Genomic DNA, 20,692 nt, shown 5'->3' with positions numbered 1-20,692 from the left:
ACTACATGGAGCTGCAGGCCTTTGACTGGATCCTTCTGATCCCTGTGCACAGACTGAACTTTTGGACTCTTCCACACCTGACACTGGTTCTTGGTCGTCCAACCTGCCTAGGAGCCAGCTGACTATGGACTGAGACCTCTGTGAGCTAAAGAAACCTTTCCTACTTTAATCTGGGTGTCAGATATTTTGTCTCAGCGATGAGAAAAGTAACTAAGATGCTTATATTGTGAACATTTCTTTGTTTAATGGTGTCTCATAAATTTCATAAGCTTTCTTCATTGTTTTAAATTCCTTTTCTCTTATTTTGGTCTGTGGTATTTCAAAAAGTTTTAAAGCTCCAAAGTCCTTCATGTGAATTAGTCTGTTGAATCTTTCAATTATGTTTTATTGAATGTTTTTCATTAAATTCTCAAGCTCTAAGATATTAATTTTATTGTTTTTATATCTGCCTTTTGAACTTATCATTTATTCAAATCATTTTCTTTCCATGATTTGAACAAATTATTTATCTGTATTTTCTTATATATTAACTTTTCCTTTAAAACATGATTTTGAATTCCTTTTGAGATAATCAATTGCTTCCCTTTTTCTGATGCCTATTACTGAGGAATTATTTTGTTCTCTTGCAAGTGTCATGCTTCCTTACTTCTTCATGTTTCTGTGTATCCAGTGGAACTGCTGCCTCAAATTTTAGGAAGCTTTTTGTAGCTATTATTTTGCTTGTTGTTGTGTGTTAGGGTGTTAGTTGGTTTGTGTGATTTTACTGTTCCTGGGTGGATGTGGTGACATAGTCTGCACATAAATTCTTTTTTTATACTTAACATCAGTGGTGAACACATCACTCAAGTGTTTGTGGAAGCAGTAGCACAGCTTCACTGGAGGGCAGGGCTGTACATGGATTCATTCAAGGCCTAGTAAAGAGTGCTGAATGGCAGAAGTGGCCCCATTAGTTTTGGGAACTGCTTATTAGTCAAGTCCTGAGTTCTTAGCAGATATGCTCAGCCTTAGGAGAGTCATTAGTGTTGGACGAAAGGAGCATTTTTTTCCTGTTAACAACTTTTTTAAACTGAAATGAACTTCCATTAATTCAACCAAAGTGACTTCTATTTTATTTTGATACACTTTTTTCTCATGGTGATTTATAGGATCTTCAAGCCAATTTAAATATTTCATAAATATTTGGACATTTGGGTATATACTTACACAAAACCACAGCAATATATTTGAGCCAGAAAAACAGTGAGAGTAAAAGCCTGAAACAATTAACTAGGTAGAATGAAAACCTGCTCCAAATATTTGTTTCTGAGGTAAGGCACCACACCTGTTCAATTAAGAAAACCTCCTTACAACAACAGGATGATTTTTTACTTTTAAGTAGGGCCTAGAACACTTAGCCACCAATTAGTAACCTAATAGCAGAGCTCCATTCCCAGCTTATCCTGTGAATTCATAGGGAATAAGTCCCAACAACTCGGGTTCCTTCCCATTGGTTTTCACGAAGTGTGCTTCTCTGGGTGGGGCAGGCTGGCACTTTAATCGAACCCAGGTACCTTTTCTTTGTCTTCTTTCTTTTTCTGATCATTTTCCTTGACACATTTCGAAAAAGCTATTGTGACTCTTAGAGTGTTTAATATGTTTAACATGCACATTAATACTCTTGGCAAGCATCTTGCCCTTAACTTGCTTGTTCACAGCAATGCCAACACTATGCTAGGTAATGTAGATTCTTCTTATTTTGTCATGGCAACATGTGTGTGGCTTTCCTTTTTGCAGAGTACCCATTCTCTTGATGTCTACATTATGACTCTTTTTGTAGATTTGTATATAAGTAGCCAAAGGAACAATCCCATGTTTGCTAAAAGGCCTAAAGAACATATATTGCGTTCTCCTCCTGTTTCCTTTGTGTTTGTCACTATGGAGAATTAATGGAAGATGACAGTTCTGACAGAAAGGTTGGGGTAGTATTTCTAAGATTGGAGACTTTTGGACATGCTGCACCTTAGGGCTTGGTGGATGTCAGTTTCTCCAGTCACAGAGGTGGCCTTCGTTCTAGGTTAGGTGACTAATTCCTTGATATGAAGCTCTATATGTGAGTATAGGTGCTTTGCTCACTATTGTATCACAGGATCTTCCTGGGGTCACAGAGTTGCAGTCTTTTGCATGAGCACACTGGAGGGTGACAAGGATGTATTGACATCCTGCCCTGTCTCAAGGGCAGGATGCAGTTTAGCAGTATCTTTATTTTCAAGATGATGCTGTATGACTTGAATCCTAGGGAGAGGAGGAGAGAAATGAATTCCCCTTTTCTGCAGTAATGAAGCAGCATAAACTCTAGGTGAGTCCTTTATTTGATTGCAGGTGTTGATGCAAGTAAATAGGGTGGCTGGGAATCTCTTGACTGAAAGTCAATCCTCCCTGGGAGCCAAGATTACAGGTTTCAGGTGGTTTACTGACCAGTATATGTATCTGTGTTGCATTTGTTTGCCACACACAACTCTATCACAATACTCCTCTGCTGAACTCTAGTGTTTTCCCTCTGAAGCTTTTCTTGAATTGTAATTATTTATATATTGCTTTGATTGTTGTTTGTGGAAGTTATGAGTGTTAGGTACTTCTAGCCAACTGTCTTAATGGTGCGATTTTACGACTTATTTTAGTATCTTCACATGCTACTAGATTTAAAAATCAATTGATTGAATATATGTTTACTTTTAAATTTTCCACCCATATTAAAACTTCCTCTAGAATGTGACAGCAGTGTTTATAATATCTGAAACAAATTTAGATTTATGTCTACTTTTGACAATAAATTATTCAAAAAATGACATTCTAGTAAGAAAAAGTTTGGCATGTTATTGTGGTTACCAGAAGAGGCATATTCTTTGGGCCAAATTAGATTTTAATTATATTGTATTTTTGTATCAATGAATTAATTATAAAGTTACATAGCTTTATCCATTATAATTATAAATACATTTGCTCAGATAAATACTTTGTTTCATTGTTAATGCAAATATCTCTGTCATAGTTACTTTTTACTCCTTGCTGAGTCAAAATACCTGAAGCCCAAGTTGGGAAAGGAAAGGTTTATTTCTTACAGTTTTTGGAGGTTTTAGTCTACACTCAGTTGGCTCCAAGACAGGTGGGCATGGCTGGGCTGCAGTTCATGGCGGCCACAAACAGCAAACAGGAACTAGCAAAGAGCAAGAGACACCTTCTTCCTGCCATTACATCATATCCTGGCTCCACTCCTTTGTGGGCGGAGCACTGACACCATCAATCTAAACACTAGACACTGAACGAATAACAAATGCACAATTCAAACTCATGAGGCCTGGGAGACACAGACATAAACCATGACAATCCCTCTTTTTTCAAGTTTCATTTTACATTAAGGTAAAGTCCGTACTAAATGTGCAAATCCTATTTATTATTCTGTGAAGCTTTTTGACTAAGGTGCTGTTATAAATCGAGATATAAAACACTTTCAAAGTTTCAAAATTGTCACACTTCTCCTTTTATAAGTGCCATGCTCTGTAGAAAAAGCCATCAGTTTTACTTCCATTACAATGATTAATTTTGCCTTTAATTTAGCATCAATAGAATTTGGTTGTATATATACCTTCAAACAACTGAAATATTCAATTCACCATAATATCTTAAGATTTACATACAATATTGTGTTCTTCTAAATGTTTCATATTTTGTTTTCTTGAATCCTGTATAATTCTAAATTGCTTAAAGATTACTGTTATCCATTCTAATGATGATAGTATTTTCATTGTTTAAATTTTGGCTTGACTGCTAAACAGCATTTATGCAATTTCTGAACATGAGATTTTGTGAATATTTGCTTTTTGCGGGGGCAGGTTGGAATAAACTAAAGTAATGCAACTTTGGAGTCATGGGATAAGCATGTGTTTGTTATATAGAGAGCTTTCCAGAAGTTTACAAAAGCAATTGAATTAATTTGTCCTTTGATCAGCAGTTTAGCAGAGATGGAACTACTTAATTTCTTCAGAAATATAGGTTGCTCACTAAAAACAAGTAGTTGTTATTCTGTTGAGTATTTTTTTATTTTTATAGTTTTGATCCACTCCTCTTGATGAGCAGTGATGTACTGAACTTTTGACTATGCTTGTCAGCCACCTACGTGTCTGTTTTGGGAAGTGCTTATCCAAGTGCTTTGCACCTTTTTAAAATTTGCTGCCCTTTATTTTTCTTTATCTAGTTCTTATTGGATTGCACAGGTTCTTTCTACTCACTATCTATATATGCTGAAGTTTGCCTATCAACATTCTTAATGATCTCATTTATTATATGTTAATTTTAAGGAGTACATACGGTATCAAGTTTTTTCTGCAATTAATGTAGTTTTGCCTTATGAAATGTTTTTCTATAATTTGAAGATCATTAAATTATGTATATATATGCATGTATATGACAATGCATGAGTGAAATAATAGTCAAAATTCACTTTAAATAAAAATTTCTACATGTTCTGACATTCATAATTGACATTTTGCATAGAACACTGCACTTTCATGATTTTAAGGAAAATTTATAGAAAAACAGTGTCTTGGACTGAACTTCTGCAGTAAGTCTGAACAGACCAAAGTAAAATGAAGCCATTTTGACTAAGCACCATATGATGAAACTGAAGCTTTGAAGAAGCCGGAAAATCTTCCAAGAAAGGATTTACTAGGAACAGAATATTCACAGCAACCAATCAGAAGGGATATTGTACAGTCAGCTCAGTTAGCTTGATACTTCCTTCTACTTTAACTTTATAAGGAAAATAACCCGAAGCAACTCTTGTTCATCAATCCATGTTTTATATCACTGTTTCCCTACTCTTGCTAAAAGCACCTTACATATCCCAACTGTTCTGCAGGCCCAGTGGAGCCCCTTTTATTTTAGATTCCATGCTATTCCCTCCATGATTCACTGATAAAAGCCAATTATATTTTCAGACTATATGTCTCTTCATTCTGGTGGGTCTGGATCCTTAGGTTCTAATCTCATAAAATCATTTTATTTTTATTGGTGAACAAAATGATTGTAAAACTAAAGATGTAAAAGCAGCTAAAAATTCTGTGCAGATATCTTTTAATCTGCATAGAATTTTAAACTGTCTTTAAACATGTTCACTGGAAGAATGATAGCCTCTCTAATAAATGGTGCTGGGAAAATTGGCTTTCCACATGCTAAAGATTGAAACTAGACCCATGTCAACCACCGTGTACTAAACTAAAGTCAAAATGAATCAAATATCTAAATATTAAGATAGAAAAACTAAATCTTCTGAAGACAAAGTATGTGGAAATCTTGAAGACATAGTGGTAGGCAAAAAGTTCATGAACAAAATACAAACCACATGAGCAGTACTTCAAAGAATCAACAACAGAGATCTCAACATATTATAGTTTTTGTACTTTGAAAGAAATCTCCAACAAAGTGAAAAGAAGAGTCACAGATTGGGAAAGAATTTTAGCCAGTAGTCCCTCAAACAAAGGACTTATGTCCAGAACACATATTAATGGAAACCACAAAACGCCAGATACTAAATAATAGAAATCAATACTAGGATGAAAATCTTGTGGAATCTAAACAAAAATTCAAAGGAGACAGTAAAAAATGTAGAAGGACAATAATTAAGGTGTGAAGATGGGGTAAAGCAGAAGGAGATAGGAAAAGGAAAATGTTACGCGGTATATTGGTAAACACATATAAACTTTTCCTTCCTTCCTTTTTCCTTTCCTTTTACCTCAGTAGTTCTGTCTTTTTGAGCACTTTCTTTCCATTTCATCATTATAATAGATACTGTACATTTTGGATCTTATTACTCTTTTACTTTATTATTATTATTATTATTATTATTATTAATTTTTTACATAAGGGAGACAATACAATACTTACAAATCTGAATCCAATTTATTTCACTTATGAATATAGTCTCAAGTTGACTTCATTTACTTTTAAAAGCCTCAAGGACATCTTTTTAAAAATCGTGAGTGCTTTAGCTCTTTTTAAAAAAAATTATTTAAAGAGAAAAAAAATAAAACAAAAAGGGTAGAAATAATACCTAATTTCAAAAAAAAGCACTAAGAATTCACTAGTTGATAAATTACACTGTCCTCTTAGAAAAAGTTGTTCTAGTTACAAAAGTAAAGCATTCAAAGTGGACATTCAAACAGTGAGACTGCTATATCTCTAGCCCTTTTTTATCTTATTTAACTTTTATTTTCTATTTGTTATAAATTGATCATTCCTATATGTCATATGTCTGAGTTTTCCCTAAACATCATTAAAAAAGTAAAAGAATCACCATTAAAAGCAGAGTACACTGCATCTCAAACAGCACTAAAACCAAAATCCCAAACAGGGTTTACATATTCACACACAAACACACACATATAAGAATATGCATACATGTATATTTTTTTGAATATACACATCAATGGCTAAACAAATTCAATCTCTTATTATGCTAAAATATGAAGGGTGATTAACATTATTAACACATATTACCTTGAAATACATAACATATATAAAATGCATTGTAACAGATGAAAATGCATTAAATTATTCTATAATTTTGTGGATGAATTCACAAAAGATTTGTTAGACGTTAAGTAAATAGGAAATAGCATAACAATGATATTTTCTGAGAAAAGACAAAAATAAGAGACAAAGGAGAACTAAAAGAGTTTAATGTTTATTGGTTTTCTAGTTAAATTGTGTGCATGTTTCAGTTATAAATTGCATTCAGAATTATTATTGTCTTTTAAATTTTTTATTTTATTGGTGCATCTTTGTGATTCATAATGATTACACTTTCATGGGAAGTTGGTATACACCTTAGTTATTTCTTCATCCCCTTTCCCTTCTTCTCACTCTTCCCTCACTCTTACCTCCTTCCATCTGTAGTGGTCATATTTACCTTTAAAAGAATATTGTTGGTTAAAGTTAAATCATGTGCACAAATAATATGGTCAGCTCACTTAAAATTATGCAGTGGGTCAATATTACTTAGGGAAAGGGCTTCCTGAAATGCTGCAAATTCCATCACAAAGCCCATGGCATTTCGCTTCTGAATAGCGAAATATTTATTTCATGATTTTCCCTTACATTGTCCAACTTCTGGAGTGCTGATATTGATATATTCCACTCACTGTGCTAGCACTATATTTTCAAATGAAAATTTTGCTGTCATAAACAAAAATTTTTCTGTAATTACTTTGCTAGGTCATTTTGATATATCTCAGAGGGCCAATTATATTACTTTTCTTTAGGAAGAAAGTAAACGTCGTATCTTTAATGTGTTTTGTTATGAGTAACTTCAGAAATATTCTTCAAGGCACATAAATTCTTAATAACGTTTGAGATGAATAGCGTATGGTAGCAATGAATGCGTATGAAAGACCAGTTTTAGCAATCATACTTATGCTTGTTGATTTCAAAACCTCTGTGCCAGGAGAAGACTGAAGAAATTTTTCATCAAGACATTAGTTGAATGATGTTCTATATTACAGGAGTGGCCACGTTGTACAAAAATAAACCAATATTCTCTTACATCCATTTTCAGATGATGCATGTTCCATCCATAAAACAAGGGGGAAATTGTCTTAAAATATGAAAGGTAAAACTGTACAAAAGTCTTTTAGGGGAAAAGTACTTGATGAAGCAACTCTTGAAACTACTGAAGACTATTATTATACGCCATTTCAGCTAAAACATACACAGGGAAGGTCATTCTTCTCATTTAAGCTAATATTCATGTAAAATTGGAACTAACTCGAAGTTCACCTTTACATTTCTTATTATTTCCAAACAGATCAACATAAGAATTATGTGATTCGCATGCAGGATTAAGATAGAATGGTGCAGAAATGATGTTTGAGAAGATAGTGCCTGAAAACTTGCCAATTTTGATTGTATGACATAAATTACAACCCAAGAAACTAAACAAACTCTGTTTAGGTTAAACTCATAGAGAACCATATAAAAAACATAATTGAATCTTGAAATCCAGAAACAGATTATCTCGAGAGAAAATGACAGAAATGACTCATCTTCATCAAGGAATTCTCAATAAATCTACCTCATAATTACTCATTAGAAATGACAGAGAGTAGCTTCTCCTTTTTCCACACATTCACTAACACTTGTTATTATATCTTGTTTTTTTTTTCATGATAACAAACAGTTCAAGGTGACTTTCAATGGCATACTCTTAAGATCATAAATATTGAGAAACTTTTTATTTGCCAATTGAGAACTCGTACATCTTATTTAGAAAATGTAAGCTCAAGTACTTTGTCCATTTAAAAAAAATTTCCCCTTTTCTATTGAGTTATAGGAGTTCTTACATATTTTGAATATTAATTATTTATCATTGCCTTTTTATTCTGTTAAATATATTACTGTGCAGATTACTTTTAGGTTAGCCACTCACATCTACTTACTTGTTTATACACTTGTGCTTTACTTGTCAGATTAAAGAGTTCTTTAACAAAACCAATGTCAAGATTTTTCCCTGGTTAATTTTTCTAGGAGATTTGGGATTTCAAATTGCATAAACTTTTAGTTGATTTCAAGGTAAGATTTGTAAGGGTATGAAATAAGTATACAACTATTATTTTGAATTATGGATATGGATAGCCATTTCCTCAACATATTTATTAAAAAGTCTGTCCCTTCCACATTGCATATTGTTGATAGTTTTATTAAAAAGTTTAGTTAGCATATCTGTGTTTGTTTCTAGGCTTTCTATTGTGTTCTATGCTTCTTTGTGTCTTTCTACTTCCAACATCTACTGTTTTGATTAGTAGGGTTCAGTGATATAGTTTCAAATTGAGGAATAAGTTGCTTTCAGTTTTTCTTCTGTTTCATGAATGGTTTGACTATTGAAGACTTTTTGTAGTCTTATATTTTAGGGTAAAATAGGTGTTTTTTTGGTTTTTCTTAATACCACTATATTTTTGATAGGACTTTACTGAATTCATAGTTCTCATGTTATGTATAGACATATAGTAGTGTGAATTCTCCAAATCTATGATTACAACTTCTTTCTATTTATAAGCAACTTCACATTTTTTCATGAATGCTCTGTTAACTTCACTGAGTTTTTGAAATTATCAATGCATTCACAGGAAGCATCTGAAAAAAAATCAATATTTTCCTTCTCATTTTGAATATTTTTAAATTTTGCTTTTTTTTTTTTACACGGTTTAGCATTGGCTAAATGTATTTGGTGAAAAAGTCTCTGAAATAAATAATACCACTAGGCTAGTAATACTATTTGGTTCCCATTTATATTAAGGACAGTAGTTGCAAGATTGAGTAAAATTTTAATTTCTCATTTAATGTATATTTGCATTATGGATTGGACACAGTCACTTTCATACATGTACTAAGTACACGCTTTTGATGATTCAGTCACATTAATGTATTTTGAGTCATATAAAATAACATGAGATACTACATATCCAAATTTTCTAATAACTAGGTATCTTCATGTGTCTCATCTCATTCTAGTATTTTAAAAATAGCATTAACTAACTATAGAAGGACTTTTATTGCATATATGCAGATATCTTGAGATTTTGATAATGATATTATTAACTATGTATTTTCAGCAGGCTCCAAGTATTTAAAAATAAAAACCCTAAATGATTTTTATGTACCTAAATTTTTAAAAAATGGAGTACAAACTAGTGAATATTTTGAAGGCATAGTTCATAGAACTTGATATTATTAGCAGCTTATGTTAAGTTATTGGCTTCTTGACAAGTATTTACTGATTTATACTTTTCTCTCAAACACTGAAAATTACATAGTTACACTTAGTGCCATTACTACCTTAAAACCACATAATTGTATAATTGGTTGTGTTTTAGAAATACTAGGAATAAGACAGCCTATACATTTTATATTCTAGTGTCATTTTTGATAGTAGAATTGAGTAATTTCTAGTTTTAAAAACTATGAGCTTATCATTAGCAGTTTAACAATCAAATTTCTATTTTCTCTATTTAATATTAGTTTTGCTATATCCTTTTTAAATATACACTAATTTAATGTTTTTAGTTTCTAGGTTCTTAATTTCACATTTACTTTTATACCTGCTACTTAAGTAGTATGATTAATAATGACTCTTTGAAAACTGTCCAAGTGTATAGTTTATATTTGAACTGCTCTGATTTATTTGGGCACCAGTGGTTGTATTATTAATTATTATATGCATGTTAAATAAATACATATAAATCTTAACGGAGTAATTTCATGTAATTTATTTCTGTGATCTTTCATGTCACTAATTTTATAGTAATATTTTAACATAATCTGTCAAAATATAAAGTCACTGTATTTACTATAAAAGCAATCATTTCTTATAATTCTCCTTGAAGCACTTCACTGAAGACCATCTGTCCTAAATAATGTAACAGTTTGAAAAATACTTTCATTTTGTTAAGTTTTGCTGTTTTGTAAGCAGTAGATATGTAATCACTGGAGTTGTAGATACACATTTCTGATGTAGAATAGTTGTTGGAGCAGCAACCTGGACAGTGTGGAGGGATCCACTTTAAAAGAAGTTCATTGTTTTCACAAGAGTTTTCCCTATGCAGATTCCAGCTGTCCCATTCAGTACAGTAAGAGAATGAAAAACAGAAGAATAACGCTTTCTTCAAAGTTATCAGAAAGCACTGTTTTCTGAAATTTGAAGTTAGATCTCATTCTGCTCATTTAAGGCAGGCTGCTGTGAATTTTCTTTTGGATCACTTATTCTCAGGTAGAATCTGTATAGACTGTCTGAAGCTTACTATGCGTCTTCTAAAAGCAAATTATAATATTCGTTTTACAAATATATCTGGCAATTACAAAATGCTTGACATGCGATATGGAAGAAAATAAGGCAAGAAAATTACATGAAAAATAAAAATGTTAAGAATGTAGGAAAATATGTTAGAATGTAGAAAGAAATTTTAAAATGGAGCTTTAAAGTGACTATAAACTCTTTGACCAACTGATTTAATTTGAATTCTACATAAAACATCTCTTTAATATACTTATTGCCATTTTAAAAATAGAGTTTGTCACTTATTAAGTAGCTTACATTTCTGTACTGTTGGCTGTTTAATTTGTGTTAATTCAATAAAAACAAGTGTTTCAATATTGAGGATATGTACTTTATTCCTTTGTATATATCTACTATATAGAATGATACTTTGTATTTATTTGTGGTTTAAGCTACAGATTTTATTATGATTAGTGCTTGTTTGATGATAATAGTGCTTTGGTGAAATCCTTCAGGGCCTGTTTCACTTGCTGGTTCCTTAGAGTATAAATAAAAGGATTCAGCATGGGAGCAACAGAGGTATTAAGGACCGCTACACCTTTGCTTAGAGCTACACCATCTTTCACAGATGTTTTCACATACATAAAAATGCAGCTTCCATAAGAAATAGAAACCACAATCATATGGGAGGAACAGGTGGAAAAGGCCTTTTTCCTCTGCTGGGTTGAGGGGATTTTCAGAATGGTTCTAAGAATGAGTGTATAGGAAAGAATCACCAAGACCAAAGTCACCATGAGGGTGAACAGTGCCAAGAAAAATGCCATAAGCTCTAGCAACTCTGTGTTCGTGCAAGCAATCAGCAGCATAGGAGAAGAGTCACAGGTGAAGTGGTCAATAATGTTGGAGTCACAGAAATCCAGTTGGAGGCCCATAATCACTGGAGGGAAAATTATTAGGAAACCAGAAAACCAGGAGCTGATTACAAGACGGTTGCAGACTTTATTATTCATGATAGTTGTATAATGTAGAGGCTTACAGATGGCTACATAACGATCATAGGACATGACAGACAAAAGAAAAAACTCAGTTGATCCCAAAAAGATAAAAAAAAATACTTGTGCCATGCAAGCATTATAGGAAATGCTTGAGTCCCCTGTTACAATGCTGATCAGAAATCTAGGAATGCAGACTGTTGTAAATGAAATCTCTAACAAAGAGAAATTCCTGAGGAAGAAGTACATGGGAGTTTTCAAATGAGGATTTGACAGTGTTAACACAATGATGGTCAAGTTTCCACTTACGCTCAGTAAGTATGTGATCAACATAAAGACGAATATCACAACTTGTAACTCTGGGTCATCTGTAAGTCCCAGCAGAATGAATTTTGTAACTGTTGTCCTATTTGGCATAGCTAAGTGTTGAATTCTAACATTCTGTGGGTGAAGAAGAGAGGAAGAAGAAGAAGAAGAAGAAGAAGAAGAAGAAGAAGAAGAAGAAGAAGAAGAAGAAGAAGAAGAAGAAGAAAAAGAAGAAGAAGAAATGTCACCTTTTATTATGATTTCAAATACACTCTTAGAGGTCTTAATCTGCATAAAAATTTTTACTAGATAACAAAAAGTGACAAATTAAGTATCCATCAGAATTAAAAGCATTCACCTAAATTTGTTAAAAGATTAGTCTGTTTGATTACTTCTAAAAATTATTTTAATCCCAATTCTGTTTACTTATTTTTTTATTACTCAGTTAAAATAAAGAATTTTTTAACAGAATGATTAATAATAATGATATATGATTAGCTTCCTTATGCTTGAAAAAGATTATATTACCAGAATATATAACAATTTGAAAATATTATTACAATAAATAAAAATTATAATTTTTGTTTAGAAATCTGATTTCTGAGTCCTAGGTTAGCCTTTTTTATAAGTAATTCTTGATTTATATTTGTAGAAAAATAAAAACAATACTGTACATGAGAAATTCACTGAGATACATTCTTTCTTGCACTATGCAAAACTGATCCTACTAGCTATTCTCTAAAGAAATTCACACATATACTTTTGCCCTTATTAATGGCTGCCACAGAAAATTTGTAATAAAATTCTCAAGTAGTCAGTCATAAAATAAGAAAATAAGCCCCCTTAAATCAATTAGGAGTAAATATATTATTTCAGAAAGTTGTTGAAATTTATCAAGTTATACTTTGGAAGAAGAACAATCTGATGATTTTATTGATTTTGGAATATGTGATAAGGAAACAAATACATTAGAATGAAGACAGTAACAATAACATAACATAGAATATAATGAACTTTATTTCCTAATTTTTGTTCTCCTGATTAAGATGCATATAATATTTTCCTAATGTTCATGAAAAGACCAAGTCAATTAAAGTAGGAATTTCATTTCGCAGGTATGGAAATTGGAATAACGAGACATTAGGTCACTTTTTCTTACAGTTACATTAAGAGTATATGAAGTCATTATAGCACCCAGGGCTCTACTGCACCATTTCTGACTAAATTTCAACTTTACTTGTCAAATTAGAGAATGAGATAACATTTGAAAAATACTGATTAGTACTGACATTAAAATTCAAGGGTTTGTTTCAGTTGCATGACCTAAGCTCGGTCTTCATGCATCAATTATTTTGCGTTTCCCATCCTAAATCATAAGATACAAGCAGCAGTGCATAACAGCAAAATGGCAATTTTAGGTAATGAGAATCTTATATTCTCAATGAAACAGACACTCAATGTTTTGAAGATACTCTCCTAAGTTGCTGAGCATGATCTACAGCTACCATAGTAGAAAATAGAAACCAGAATGGTGACTTTTGAGTGAGCCACAGCGTAGTCTGATATTTCAAAAAAGAACAGACACATTGTGTGTTTTTGAAAATTCCTTTAGATGGGTTTGTTTTGAAAGGAAATATCCCTATAATATCCCTGAGGCAGTTTAAATGCAAGGCTTGAGGAAAGGTGCAGAAGACACTGAAATGAGGAAACATAATCCGGTTTCTGTTTTTCCTTCATGAAGTCACACCAGTGAAGTTTAGTTAAGAAAATGCTGCCTATCTCCTTCCTGAAACACGTGACACCAATTTTTGAACTTGGCAGGGATGAATTTTGGAAGAGCTGGGCAGAAATAATAATGGAAGAACTGACAAAATGTTTTCACCACACATTTCAAAGTGTCTGTTTACAGTTCTAAGATTTAGAAACAATGTAGATGTAGAATAAACACACTTACCTTTATATTGATCTGGTCATAGTTTAATTTTCTAATTGTAAGAAAAGAAACACATGTCTTAGATATATCTTTTATCAATTCATTCATTTGTGTCCAGTCATTATTTTTTAAAATATAAAATTTTGTCAGATTTTTCCTATTCATAAGCAATCTATTTATCAATGTGAAAAAAAAAGATGAAAAAAGCTAATCATTATACTTCTAAGAAAAATTATTTTTGGAAGTTAAAAGCTTTGTGTTCCATGATTCCTTTTACATTGTTTAGTCACGCCAATATTTGGATAAATCTTTTCTTCAAAAGAAAGAGTCACATTATATGTGTTTTGGAATATTCTTTTAAAGGAGTTTATTTTGAAGGGAAATATAATTGATGTATCCCTAGAGATGGAAAATAAGTGCTTCTACAATTAATTTTGGTAACATTTTAATCAGGTGCTCCTGGGAAACCTTATGTGTTGGAGGAAGGTAAGATTTTAACTTACTATGAGACTTTGCAGGCAGCAAAGGGAAAGACTGATGAAATAAAGAGTTTCCTGATTAGGTTGTTCAAATTATCTTTCTAGTTATTATTTTAATCATGGAAGTAATCATAAAAGAAACTCTAATCAGAGATTCTGTAGCACAAAGATGGAGAAATACTTCTCCAAGAAAAATTGTAGTTCTCTAGGAGAAACTATGTATTTTTGTTGGGTTAATCAGCAAAGTTTTGCAAATTCTTAAAATAAATACAAGGCATTTAAGGATTCAGAGAGGTTATATGAAACGTGTGAACAGAGATTGGGTATGTTGTGATTTAATTTAAGATGTTATCAGCATAATGGATGTAAGGAGTTGGAATGACTTTATGGGGAGCAGTGGTGACTTCTGAATGGCCTAAAGATATACCTGCTGTAGAGGGCTGAGTTGAAGAACAGTGCACTGAATAAGCAGAGAACATCCCCAAAAGGGAATTTCATGGGTTAAAACAACATAGTGAGATGGGTCCAAAATGTGAATGCACAAGGTGGGATAGAACTATGATCAACCAGTAAAATTAATTGCCCAGACAAATTTGATTAAGTAAGGGCCAAATGGGGAAGGAAGTCACATAGCAGGAGGGGATGCTTAAAGGGAAGTGACTCTTCCTGAAGGGATTGGGATGGTAGCTCCTGTTTTCTTCAGGGTGATTGAGAACTATTGGGACTATAAGTACTTTGGACCTGGTTGCATTTGCTTGATCTTTTGTTTGAGGTCAGGCCCACAGCTGGAGGTGTCTCTCTTCCCCTCAGTTGCAAAGTATCTGGTGTTCTGCACTGGCTCAAGGACCTAACCCTGTTTGACTGCCTATGCCAATTTTATCTAACTCAGTTGTCTGTAACTATACTATCCTAGATGTGTGCTTCTGGCTAATTTGTGAAAGCAGGAGATGAAGTTCATGGTTGCATGAATATTAAAGAAAAGTTTTCTGAGAGTAAATTAAATAATTTAATGTGTTCAAATCTTGTAGAAGAAACTAGTAGAGAAGAAAGTGAGTGAATATTAAAGTTGTGCTCCTGTTAGTTTGAGCTGTAATTAACAATCTCTTTCAGAACACATATATATCAAAGTGTGTTTTTTTTTTAAAGAGGAAAAAAAAGCAATAAAAGGGTACAAGTAGTACAGAATTTCAAGAAAAAAATACAGTAAGAAATCACTAGTTAATAGATTACATACTGTCATCTTAGAAACAGTTGTCCAAATTACAAAATTAAAGCATACAAAGTGGACATTCATATAGTGAGATTGCAGACAGTTCTGTTCAATGATCCAACAAAAACTCAGTAATAAGGTTTTCTATCCTACACACTTAAATATACGTGCAGATATATCCTTTTGGTCACTTTCTTTTCCTCTCTTTTTTACAATAACAATTACACTTTTTGGGTTTTATTACTCTCATAGTTCTTATTACTTTTTTTGAAGAGAATAAAACCAAATGTGACAAAACAAAACAGAGTCAGTTAGAACAGAAGGATGGACATAGTATATGATGCAAAAATAGAATATGAGGTGATCAAAAATGATTACCATGATGCCTCTTGCTATCTTGAAAAGAGTTGCCCATGTCATCAGGTATAATAGAATTGAACAAAACAGTACAGAACAAGACCAATAAAACCTACACTGGGGACCTTACAGGACTTCAAAAGAAGATAATAGTCAAACCATAATGAGTATCGTAGTAAATCTTATTGCTTTCAAAGTGGTTGCCTATAGCCTCAAACTTGATACTATCAAACAAAACAGAATATAGTAAAATCAGACAGAACAAGATGGGGAGAGCAATACTGGGGATCATATCAGGTTAATAGGAAAAAAAAAGTTACTGTAATATATCCCGCTATTTTTTAATTTAGTTTTCCCTTAATTAAAAAATAAGAAAAAGATAAATTAATGAAAAAATGGGAGATTGAAATAAAAGAGGACATAGTAAAAGAATGTCCTCTTTTATCTCAATAAAGGTCAGAACCAAACAATTTAAGCATCATTGTGTTTCACCACCAGATAACGTGACATAATAGTAGTCACCATAGTGTCTCTTTCCTTGAATTATTTGAGTATAACTTCATTTACTATAGCATCAAGCATATTAAGACAGTGTGCAGCCATTCAAGAGAATGTAAGAATTACAGGGTATTTAGAACCAGCTAACAGAAAATGAACAACAGTTTCTGTATTATCTCTTTGCCTAAAAAAACTTTTGTTTATACTATCACATATAGTAAAATATAATAAAATACAACTTGTTAAAACCCATGGAAACTGATGAACAACAGCTTGATGGAACTGCAAGACAAGATGATATTAAATCAGCAGTAGCTATTATGTGTTGTTTTCTTCAAAATTGTTATTTGTACTATCACAGACAATAAAATCGAACAACCCAGATTAAAACCATTCCAATTAATGAGTGAAAACATTAAATGGCTTCAAACCAATATGATTGGGAATCATGATTACCACATACTTTTATGTATTCTTATCATTTCTTACACTAGGGAAACTATTCGGTATTTATACATGTGAGTTTGATTTATCTGGCTTATGAGTATGGTTTCAATCTGCGTCCATTTATTTATAAATATCTCAGTGTGATCATTCTTTATAGCTGAGTAGTACTCCATTGTATAAAAATACCACAACTTTTTTTATCCATTCCTCAGTTGATGGACACTTAGGTTGTTTCCAAGATCTGGCTATTACAAATTGTGCTGCTATAATCATGGGTGCTCATATATCACTGTGGCATGATGCTTTCAGTTCTTCTTGGGAATATGCCTGGGAGTGGAATATCTGGGTCAAATGTGGCTTCCAGTCCCAGCTTTCTGAGAAATCTCCAGACTGATCTCCACAATGGTTGTAGCAGTCTACACTCCCTTCAGCAGTGCAGGAGAGTTCCTTTTTCTCCACAGCCTCTCCAGCATTTGTTGTTGGTGGATTTCTTGAGCTTGGCCATTCTTTCAAGAGTGAGATGATATCTCAGTGTGGTTTTAACTTGCATTTCTAGTGACTAATGATGATGAACATTTTTTCATGTATTTATTTGCCATTTGTATTTTTTTCATCTGAGAATTGTGTTTTCATCTCAGATTCCCATTTTTGGATTGGGTCTTTGAATTTTGGGAGTCTTATTTTTTTTAAATTCTTCATATGTTTTAGACAGAAGTTCTTTGACTGAGGGGCAGTTCACTAAGATTTTTCCCCCAGTTTGTGGGTTTTCTTTTCACTATGTTGGAGATTTCTTTTTATGTGCAGAAACTTTTTAATAAGAGATGATCCCAATTATTGACTGTGGGAAATATTTCCCACCCTTGCGGTTTGAGTCTTGTTCATGAATTCTCTCCCTACTCCTATGTCTTCAAGGTTTCTAACCCAATCTGCCTTCCAATAGATTTAGTGTTTCTGTTTTAATATCTAGATCTTTGATCCATTTAGATTTTATTTTAGTACATGGTGAAAGGCATGGCTCTAGTTTTAGTTTACAGCATGTGAAGAGCCAGTTTTTCCAACACCATTTATTAAAGAGACTATCTTTCTTCCAGTGAATATGTTTGGCCCCTTTATCAAAGATAAGGTCGTTGAGGATATTTGTAGTTGTGGTTGTATCTTCTATTCCACTGATCTTTGGCTCTGTTCTGGTTCTAGTACCATGTTGATTTTACTATAGTTGCTTTGTAGTTTAACTTCAAGTCAGGAATTGTGATGCCTCCTGCCTTGCCTTTGCTGCTTAGAACTTTCCTTGCTATTCTAGGTCTCTTCTCACTTCAGATGAATTTTAGGAGTGATTTCTCTAGATCTATGAGGTACATTGATGGCATTTTTGAAAATCAGGATTGCATTAAATCTGTATAACAGTTTTGGGAGAATGGCCATTTTCACAATTCTTCCTATCCATGAGCAAGGGATGTCTTTCCATTTTCTGAAATCATCTTCAATTTCATTTTTCAGTGTATTATAATTTTCCCTGTATAGGTCTTTCATTTCTTTCATGAGAGTAATTCCTAAATATTTCATTTTTTTTGGTTGCTACTGTGAAGGGTGTGGCTTCTTTCATTTCTCTCTCTGAGATTTTGTTGTTAGTGTGTAGGAATGCTATTGATTTTTGAGTATTGATTTTGTATCCAGCCACATTGCTAAATTTATTTATTATATCTAGGAGCTTTTCAATGGAGTTTTGGGGGTCTTCTATGTAGAGTATCATGTCATTTGCAAATAATGATAATTTAACTTCTTCCTTTCCTATCTTTACACCTTTTATTTCTCTCTCTCTTGTCTAATTGCTGTGGCTAGTATTTCCAGTACTATAATAAATAGGAGCGGTGGTAAGGGACATCCTTGCCTTGTGCCTGCTTTTAAAGTAAAGGCCTTCAATTTTTGGCCATTCAGTATGATATTGGCTGTTGGTTTGTCATGTATGGCCTTTATTATATTGAGGTAAAGACCATCTATTTCAATTTTCTGCAAGTTTCTTATCATAAATGAATGTTGAGCCTTATCAAAAGCTTTTTCTGCATCTATAGAAATCATCATGTGATTCTTACTTTTGTCTCTGTTGATATGGTGGATTACATTTATTGATTTACATATATTGAACCATCCCTGCATGCCTGGGATGAATCCCACTTGGTCATGGTGTATGATCTTCTGGATGATTTGCTGCATCCTAATTGCCAGTATTTTATTGAGGATTTTTGTAGCTGTGTTCAATAGGGAGATTTGTCTGTAATTCTCTTTTTCAGTTGGGTCCTTCTCAAGTTTTGATACTAGAGTATTATTTGCTTCCAGGAACAATGTAGGAAGGATTGCTTCCCTTTCATTTCACTGAAGAGTTTGAGCATTAAGTCTTCTTTGTATTTCTTGTAGAACTCTGCAGTGAATCCGTCTTGGGCTTTTCTTTGTAGGTAAGGACTTAATTACATTTTCAATTTCATTAATAGCAATTGGGTTATTCAGCAGTTTTACTTCTTCTTGACCTAGCTTTGGTACTTCATATGCTTCTAGGAATCTGTCTATTTCCTCTGTGTTACCAAACCTTTGAGAGCAGAGGTTTTCAAAATAGCTGCTGATGATCTTCTGTATTTCTACAGGGTCTGTAGTGATTTCACCTTTTTCATTCCTTATTGCATGAATTTGAGCTTTTTCTTCACTTTTTTAAAATAAGGTTGGCTAGGGGCTTATCTATTTTATTTATTCTTTCAAAGAACCAACTCTTTGATTCATTGGTTTTTTTGGATTGTTTTCTTAGTCTCTATTGCATTGATTTCTGCTCTGATTTTTATAATTTCCTCTCTTCTTTTGGCTTTGCGCTTGACTTGCTCTTCTTTTTCTAGATATTTGAGGTGTAACATCAGGTTATTTATTTGTATTTGTTCTGTTTTCCTGATGTGGGAACTCTGCAATAAATTTTCCTCTGAGGACAGCTTTCATTGCATCCCACAGATTCCAGTAAGCTGTATTTGTGTTTTCATTTGTTTGTAGGTATTCTTTAATTTCTTCTTTAATTTCCTCTGTGACCCACTGATTACTCAAGTGTGTTATTCAGTTTCCATGTGTTTGTGGGATTTTTGCAGTATCTTTTGCATTATTTTCTAATTTCATAGCGCTATTTTCTGATAGCATGCAAGGGATAATTTCAACCCTTTTGCATTTATTTAAATATGTTCTGTGAATTAGTATATGGTCTATTTAGAGAATGACTCATGTACTGCTTAGAAGCATGTTTATTCTGCTGTTGTTGAGTAGAATACTCTGTATATGTCTATCAAGTCCATTTGTTCACAGGTGTGATTCAGTTCTTTTATTTCTTTGCTGATTTTCTGTCTGATCTGTCCACTGGTGTCAATGGTGTGTTAAAATCTCCTGTTAGAATTGTGTTGCTGTTAATTTGTGTTTTCGTTTCTGTTACTACTTGTTTTATATAGCTGGGTGCTCTGGAATTTGGTGCATATATATTTAAGATAGTTATCTCTTCCTCTTGAAGTTTTCCCCTAACCAGTATGTAGTGACCTTCTTTATCCCTTCTGATCATTATTGGTTTGCAGTTCACATTGTCTGCAAACAGAATATCTATTGCTGCATTTTTGAGGGTTCATGCTGCATGAAGTATTGTTTTCCATCCTG

The 20,692-nt window shown here is 32.8% G+C and overlaps 1 protein-coding gene across 2 annotated transcripts; it reads right to left on the bottom strand.

Annotated features, from left to right (window-relative positions):
- Positions 1-10,473: 10,473 nt before the first annotated feature.
- On the bottom strand, positions 10,474-12,210 carry LOC100719720 (olfactory receptor 6C65-like). 2 transcript variants are annotated; one of them, XM_063254215.1, is made up of 2 exons: positions 11,306-12,210; positions 10,474-10,510 (listed from the first exon to the last, which is right to left on the bottom strand). In XM_063254215.1, exons 1-2 carry the CDS (start codon positions 12,208-12,210, stop codon positions 10,474-10,476), a joined length of 942 nt encoding a protein of 313 aa, XP_063110285.1. The 2 variants fall into 2 exon arrangements, with proteins under 2 accessions (XP_063110285.1, XP_003476268.2); XM_003476220.2 differs by lacking the exon at positions 10,474-10,510 and having other exon boundaries at positions 11,272-12,210.
- Positions 12,211-20,692: the final 8,482 nt, after the last annotated feature.

Source organism: Cavia porcellus, unplaced genomic scaffold (genome assembly GCF_034190915.1).
Source record: "Cavia porcellus strain 051 isolate PalLab524CR breed Dunkin Hartley unplaced genomic scaffold, mCavPor4.1 scaffold_8, whole genome shotgun sequence".
Taxonomy (NCBI): domain Eukaryota; kingdom Metazoa; phylum Chordata; class Mammalia; order Rodentia; family Caviidae; genus Cavia; species Cavia porcellus.
Note: the sequence above shows the minus strand (reverse complement) of the source record. Positions and strands in the feature narration are given on the sequence as shown.